Source organism: Notothenia coriiceps, unplaced genomic scaffold (assembly GCF_000735185.1).
Source record: "Notothenia coriiceps isolate Sejong01 unplaced genomic scaffold, NC01 NC01_scaffold00030214, whole genome shotgun sequence".
Lineage (NCBI taxonomy): Eukaryota > Metazoa > Chordata > Actinopteri > Perciformes > Nototheniidae > Notothenia > Notothenia coriiceps.
The window spans coordinates 106,682-115,087 of record NW_011362915.1 but is presented as its reverse complement, the minus strand read 5'-3'; the positions used below and the strand labels follow the sequence as shown (position 1 = coordinate 115,087).

At 42.6% G+C, this 8,406-nt stretch overlaps 1 protein-coding gene across 1 annotated transcript; it reads left to right on the top strand.

Annotated features, from left to right (window-relative positions):
• Positions 1-322: 322 nt before the first annotated feature.
• Positions 323-5,860, top strand: LOC104959359 (keratin, type II cytoskeletal 8-like). The gene is made up of 8 exons (XM_010787233.1): positions 323-926; positions 2,520-2,728; positions 3,397-3,457; positions 3,580-3,675; positions 3,816-3,980; positions 4,207-4,332; positions 4,443-4,707; positions 4,976-5,860. The coding sequence occupies exons 1-8, from the start codon at positions 444-446 to the stop codon at positions 5,236-5,238; spliced, it is 1,668 nt and encodes a 555-aa protein (XP_010785535.1). The 5' UTR covers positions 323-443; the 3' UTR covers positions 5,239-5,860.
• Positions 5,861-8,406: the final 2,546 nt, after the last annotated feature.

Here is an 8,406-nt window from a genome sequence, read left to right as displayed (position 1 = left end):
ACTTAGAACATTTTTATTTTCTATTTATCCAGACCTGCTGAATAACTGTAGTGTGTTTGAGTAGTTTTACCTGAAGACACACACAGGAGATCAAAGCAAAGAAATAACTATTCTCCAATCCTCTCGAAAGACATGGTTTTCTGTAACAACACAGGGCCTGCAGAGAAACCAGGTAATGGTTTTGAATGACTGGACAATGTGTCATAGAAGTGTAATGTTACAGCTCTGCCTCCCTCTCTGAGCCAGACATGCAGCCAATGGCAGCGCAGCAGAGTCCCCTCCCACAGCCACAGGCTTTAAAACTCCACTGCAGCTTTTTCTCTTTTCTATCCACTCTGGTCTCTCCCCTCTGCCTGCCTGCCTGCCTCACCAACCGAGCCATTTGGTCTGACCTTCCCAGACTTACTTCATCCAAAAGAGAAAAAAAGCCTCCAGCTTTCAGAATGACCTCCTTTAAGAAAAGCTCTTACAGCGTGAGAAGTTCCAACGCCCCACGGAGCTTCAGCAGCATGTCCTACTCTGGACCGAGCGCAGGCAGCCGCAGCAGCAGTAGCTACAGTGTCAAGAATTCCTATGGAGGAGGCAACAGGAACTTTGGAGGCATCACCAGCTCCTCTGCCTATGGCCTGAACTCAAGCATGGGTGGCGGAAGCATGGGAATGAGTGGAGGCATGGGAATGGGTGGAGGCATGGGAATGGGTGGAGGTTCAGGCATGGGAATGGGTGGAGGTTCAGGCATGGGAATGGGTGGAGGTTCAGGCATGGGAATGGGAATGGGTCATGGACCTATCACCGCCGTCACAGTGAACAGGAGCCTGCTGGCCCCCCTGAACCTTGAGATTGACCCCACAATCCATGGTGTCCGAACCCATGAGAAGGAGCAGATCAAGACCCTCAACAACCGCTTTGCTTCCTTCATTGACAAGGTAAGAGCCAATGTGTGAAAAAAACAGTCAGGCAAGCTCTTTGCCTCATTGTAGTCTTCATGCAGACAGAAAATGCTTTGAGTGTGAATTTCAGTCACATAGTGTAGTCAACGTATCTTCACAGTGCACATTGTTTGATAATGAGCTTCATATGTTTGCCACATGTCCTGTAATGCTGATTTCCCAACTTTCGTTGCATGTAAAAAGTAGATGTATTACCCCTCTCTGCTCTCGTCAACTCCCACAATTACAGAAAACAAATGTGCTGAAGTGTGCTCAGGGTTAGGGTTAGGCCGTCTATCTTTTTGGCTCGGCCTGCCCTTTTATAGTGATGAAAAACAGACTCGCAGAGTGAGAGAAAGATCGAGAGAAAGCGTAGGGTGTGTCAGGTCAGAGCTCAGGACTTGTGATACGAGTTACCTTGGGAATGGTCCCTCCCTTAGCTGGGGTGTGGCTCTTTCTGCTGCCCTGGTGGCCACCACCCCTCCCAAACACACATACGCACAAACATTCACACAATCATTACCTCAATGACAAAAACTTCTTTCATGGCGACACTTTTTAAAATGAGTGCCCTTTGGGAGCTTCTTCATATTAATCATTTTAATCCGCATCCAGCAGCATATAATACTTAGGAGTGTGTGTGTCCTCTGAGGCCTCAGCAGCAGTTGGTTAATATTTAAAAAGGCCAGTTGGTTTCATGTTCTGGTCAATGCCAGCTGACTTGCTACATATCAACTGTCCTTTTCCTGGTGCAATGATTAAAAGAGCATTTTGCATGCTTCAACACAAAGCAGATAACTTCCAGCCTATCATCTCTTATCTTGTGGTGACAGTCCATTTAAAAGCACCTTATTATCTGTATTTACTCCAGTTCAAATGACATTCCTGGTTGGATTTCACCTGTAAAGTACAATGTATCAGAGCAAGGTCCATCAAGGTGTATATCTGCTTTGGCTGCCTTGCTTTTAAAGTTCACAAATATGCAAACTCCCCACCTTTCATCATGCGACCTCACTTCTCTCTTCACCTCGTACATCGCCCTCTCTTTCCCTCTCCGTCTACCATTCTCTGCACTCCTCTCATCACGTCTATAACAAAGTCAAATATTTACCTTCCTGCATATGCCTGCGGATGCAACTTTGCTTCACCCCCTTCGCTCTCTGCGTATTTGTCTTCTCTCGCCAGCTATACAAAAACAGGAAGACATATAGGAGAAGGGTTAACTCGCTTTAGTCCTCCATTACCATTTTTTTCCAACCTCGTCCTGACTTCCCTCCCCTCTACCTCCTGTCAGGATGCATGCAAGTCAGGCCTTCCTATGGAAACGCAGCTCCAAAGTTAGATAATAACATCAAAGCCTGTAGACGTTGAATAGAAGGAATGGAAAGTTGATCCTGATGATTGAGTATCAGAATGTTATGGCCCATATTGTCAGGACAGAGAACACTGCAGTTACATCATGCTTGCTTACCATTCATAACAAATTACAGTAAACAATCATGTAAGTCGCTAATTCTTTCTAAAGTCTTTTTGATATGTTTCTCATAGTAACCATAATAATAATTTGATGCCACTTTCTTCACACATCAGGTCCGTTTCCTGGAGCAGCAGAACAAAATGCTGGAGACCAAGTGGAACCTGCTGCAGGGACAGACCACAACCCGCTCCAACATCGACGCCATGTTCGAGGCCTACATCTCCAACCTGCGCAGACAGCTCGACGGGCTCGGCAACGACAAGATGAAGCTGGAGGCCGACCTGCACAACATGCAGGGCCTGGTGGAGGACTTCAAGAACAAGTGAGTGTGGAGGGGGGAGGGAGAGCCAGCTGCTTTGTGCAGGCCTTTTCCGCACCATAAAGAAGCAAATTGTTTATCTAGCAATAATCTTTTTATATAGGTTGCAGTGGAAGATTTGCTAAATGCGAAAAACTTGTTCCTATTTTATACATTAGCACAATGTCCAATTTGCACTCCAGGACTAGCCTTGCAGCAAACAGAGTTAATGTTTTTTTTTAGGAATACTCCCTACATCTGTCCATTGTCTTGCATCATAAAAACAAGGGAATTACATCACTGAGGAAGCATGTTCCAAACACCCATTGCATTGCATATGAATCAAAGTAAAAGTCATTTTACAGAGTCTTCAGCTTTAACCTAACCCTACAGCTTTTAGCAGACTAATGGGTGCATGCTGACGCGCAGTTCCCTAACACAAAATGGTACCAAACATATTTGTCAGCTGTCCAAAGACATATGGAACATATCAGCTGAGTTCAGAGGAGCCTCAAGAGAGAAATGTCAGTAACAGTGCTCATGCTCAACCACCTTTGTGTCAGGCACAAATGAGTTCAAGAGTTATGGATGGACTACTTGCACCTCCTAGTGGTACATTGGTGTATAAACTCTGGAATCTAAACAAGCGCTATTATGAAACTCTTCATGGAACTATATATGTTTTCTCTTAGATATGAAGACGAGATCAACAGGCGCACAGAGTGTGAGAATGACTTTGTTCTCATCAAGAAGGTCAGTATTGTGTCTTGTTTTTGAATTACAAATATCATACCATGTCTGCTTTTTTTCTCTCTCCTGAAGACAATGTCAGTTATTTGGTAATTAATTTTATCAAACATTTGTTTTGTTTCCAGGATGTTGATGAGGCCTACATGAATAAGGTTGAGCTGGAGGCCAAGCTGGAGAGTCTGACAGATGAGATCAACTTCCTTAGGTCCATCTATGAAGAGGTACGGCACAAAATCAGCTCAATAGCATTGGGTGCTTATTTTCTTAGCATTTGTTTGGCATCTTGACTCGCCCTCTTGTGCTGGATGGGTTTCCAAAATAAAGCAGGCGTATACTAATCTCTCTTCTTGTACTTCTTCAGGAACTTCATGAGCTCCAGAGCCAGATCAAGGACACTTCCGTCGTTGTGGAGATGGACAACAGCCGCAACCTGGACATGGACTCCATCGTTGCTGAAGTCAAGGCTCAGTATGAAGACATCGCCAACCGCAGCCGTGCTGAGGCAGAGACATGGTACAAGTCCAAGGTGATTAAGAACACTTTTAGATTTTTGTCTTATCCTCATGTTTCTATCATTTCTTTATTTAGAAATGTAGATATGGTTTGGGTGTTGAAAACTCAACTCGCCAAAAGTATACTTTACATTCATATTGAAAGAAAGGTGAAACATATGAGTTAATTAGTGGGCATGCAATGTTCTTGTCATTAGGTTTTCCTATTTGTAACGTTCTATATTGTTGATGTTTATATAGTATGAAGAGATGCAGACCTCCGCCAGCAGTTACGGAGAAGACCTGAGAAGCACCAAGACAGAAATCTCAGACCTCAACCGCATGATCCAGAGACTGACATCAGAGATTGATGCAGTCAAGGGACAGGTATGGAAAAAAGTGTTTTGGCACCATAGTACACCATTCTTATCAATTATATATAGTTTATCAGGAGTGTAGAAAAGCTTTCTTTAAAAAAAAGTGTCTTCTTCTCTTAGCGTGCCAACCTGGAGGCCCAGATCGCTGAGGCTGAGGAGCGCGGTGAGATGGCAGTGAAGGACGCCAAGGCCCGCATCAGGGACCTTGAGGATGCCCTGCAGAGAGCCAAACAGGACATGGCCCGCCAGATCAGAGAATACCAGGACCTGATGAACGTCAAGCTGGCCCTGGATATTGAGATCGCCACCTACAGGAAACTTCTGGAGGGAGAGGAGGACAGGCTGGTCAACGGCATCCAGTCAGTCAACATTTCCCAACAGAGCTGTAAGTCCTCCTATCAGTAAAACGATTTCAAAACGGTGTGTAATCTTTCTCAAAAGGAATGATGTAGACAATAAGCCGGGGAGTAAGGGGCTATATTTTCCGACTAAAAGCCAGAAAAACAGTCCAAGGCAGGTTTTGTCTCAATTAACCAATTCACAAGCAACATTTTTGTAAATAAAGAGTCTGACGATTCTCGGATTACATTTCTACCAATGCGTTAAAGTATTTTGTACGAACTAACTGTTTTCTACCTACCTTCTTTTAACAGCAAGCTACAGTGGTTTCCCCAGCAATAAGAGCGGCTACTCAAGCGGCTACTCCAGTGGTTACAGCGGTGGATACGGAGGCGGATATGGCAGCAGTAGCATGGGAAGCAGTAACATGGGCAGCAGTAGCATGCGTGACTTCAGCAGCGGAAGCAGCGGCGGCGGTTACACTACGACCCAGAGCAAGAAGAACGTTGTTATCAAGATGATCGAGACCAAGGATGGCAGAGTGGTGTCCGAGTCCTCTGAGGTCATTGAAGATTGAGCTGTCTAGTTCAAAGGTGTAGCTACCTGTCTGCAATGATCTCCTCGGCCATCTGCTGGTAGTTTTATACTTACACTTCACTCCCCCTGTACCCCCCAAATATGAAGTAAAATGCTTGCCAGCAATTTTCCAATAGAGCCTTAACATGTTCCTCATGAAGTAATACATGATCCTAACACTATGAAGCATCTGAAAGGGACCAAAGAATCTATTTTGTATGTCTGATGTCTGACTGTCTGAACTAAAAAAATGTAGTTTTGTCTCACAAAGTAGGATAAAAAATGGGCAAATTGCAACAATGAAAAAAGAAGATACATTCTAAAACACTCCCTTGAAATCTATGCAACAGCTATTCCATTCATGAAGGGCTGTATCTTTCAAAACGGTGTTGGATAGACAGTGGTATTGTCAAAGGAATGTGAATGTACTGAAACAGTGCTTAAGCGTTGTTGGTCAAACTAATGTCTTAAATTGCCTGCTGCAGTAGTGCATATCTTCCCTGTGCGCTTCCTGTAACTGAAACCTATCGACCCCTTAGGAGGCTGCCCACACCATACTGTTGTCTCTAGGTGCTGTTTTTGCTACCAAACCAAATAAAATGTGTTTACTGACAGAAAAACTAGATGTTGTTTTCCATTTTTTGATGATGATGGACCTACACTCCAATAAATCTGAAAGGAATAATAAGTGCTTAAGTAGTCTAGAATCTGTTATTTAGGACTTTTATATTGCACCAAGGACAGTAGCCTACATTAATTTAAAAAAATCTCAATGTATTAGTGTATCTTAAATATATGTACTTAACACTGAAGTAAAAAAGGTCTACTTCTATCAGTAGGAATAACTGGTAAAGATTAAGGTGACAATGTGTCAAATATTGTTTCTTTTGAGATGAGGGTAAAATAAACATTTGACTGGTCATGTTTAGATAGTGATAACACTGCTGTTTTCACTTGCAATACAACTTCAAGTTATACAAAGAGGGTTAAACCACCATGCAGGGCCGGTTTTTGGCATAGGGCGCCAGATCTGGGGGGGCGCTGCGCTAACGGATATAAAAAAATGTTTCTACAAGAAGGTGGAGGAGAGTCATAGATAGTTCACTTTAGTCTAAGTTATCTCAGTGGGTCTCAAACGTTTTGATCACAATTTATGTAAACACATATTTCCAAGGCACATCTTTATAATTATTAGGATGAATAAAAACAGGTTTGAAGTCATTTCAATGTATACTATAGGATAATAAACCAAAAATATCGTTTAGAACTGGAGATATTTAAAAATATGCATAAATAAATAAATGTTAACTAGGTGAAATAAGATATTAAATGAACAACAAAAATAAAATATGTTACATTTATTTGTTATTGGCTATGGTAGGTTATTGGTTATGTTCACATACTTATTCGATTATTAAAATGTAAACTGATCTTTTTCATATGGGTGTTTAAAGTTGTACCGCCTAGATCAGTGGTTCCCAACCTTTTTCAACTCAGGGCCCACTTAAGTATCACATTTTTTTTCGCAGCCAACATTCAACCATAAACAATACGGAGGCTAATTTAAGTTCTGATTGGTCCATTCAGAACATGTGACACGTTGTTGATCCAGTACAGACCGCTGTCAAGGACTGTAATGACCGTTGCCAAGGAGGATCAAGAAAGAGAAAGGAAAAGAGGTTCAAATAAAAATAAAATGTTAATAATGAAATTATTTCCACACAAATCATAATAATAATATAATTATAATAATAATTTTGCTAATGATTTGGCGGCAAATATTGAATTTACATTTACACCCTTTAATATTTTATTTGGGTTTTTAGATGAAGGCCGCACACATTTAATAAATACAACTATTCTTCTGGCTAAAATACATCAATCAAGGAGCATTCTTAATTGAAGGTGTTTGAAGAGTAGATAAAAAGTACAATTTATTTTGGAAAACATTATCGCCACAAAAAATCAAAGGCTCATCACACCATGAAATGGGAAATAATTAGCTCTAACGAAGAGTGGGATTAAAGGAACAATAAATATGCTTGCCATGTTGTATTTTTTGGTGGTATTCGGTTGTCAACCTATTTTTCTTTGTGAAAAGCTAAAATCTCGCCTAGGGAAGCAAAAAGGTCAGAACTGGCCCTGACACCATGTGTAGCTAAATGTGTGTAAACAATTATAACCTGTTTATTTTTTATGGGTTCAGACACCGGGTTCAAACTGTGTTTATTTAGAAAGAGAAACCATTCCTAATATGGACACTGCTTTATAGTCTGGGTGTCACCTTTGATGTTTTTTTGGCAGGTCATTGGCTAATAAGGTAGTTAGCGGCTACTTAAGAGAGAGCTGACTTGTGGACCTTTGTATAGCGTGGGCCTCTCTAGGGTTAGGGTTAGGGTTAATCAGTACTCCATTTTTTTACGATATAGAGATTTTGAATTTTGTTACCTGTAGGCATGCATGTTATATTACAATAAAAAAGTCAACGTTGTAGTTGACGTAAACAAATTATTTGGGAATTTTACTTTATTTAGCACACCTTTGCAAGGAGGGTCAGGCCGATTGTCGAACCTCAGATTGAGGAGGAACAATGCGGATTCCGTCCTGGTCGTGGAACGACGGATCAGCTTTTTACTCTCGCAAGGATCCTGGAGGGGGCCTGGGAGTACGCTCATCCAGTCTACATGTGTTTTGTAGACTTGGAGAAGGCGTATGACCGGGTTCCCAGGGAGTCACTGTGGGAGGTGCTGCGGGAGTATGGGGTGAGGGGGTCTCTACTCAGGGCCATCCAATCTCTGTACTCCCAAAGCGAGAGCTGTGTCCGGGTCCTCGGCAGTAAGTCGGACCCATTTCAGGTGAGGGTTGGCCTCCGCCAAGGCTGCGCTTTGTCACCAATCCTGTTTGTAATATACATGGATCGGATTTCGAGGCGTAGTCGTGGGGGAGGGGGTCTGCAGTTCGGTGGACTAAGGATTGCACCACTGCTTTTTGCAGATGATGTGGTTCTGATGGCTTCATCGGTCTGCGACCTTCAGCACTCACTGGATCGGTTCGCAACCGAGTGTGAAGCGGCTGGGATGAGGATCAGCACCTCCAAATCTGAGGCCATGGTTCTCAGCAGGAAACCGATGGACTGTCCACTCCAANTGAAAGAATGGAGAATACAATG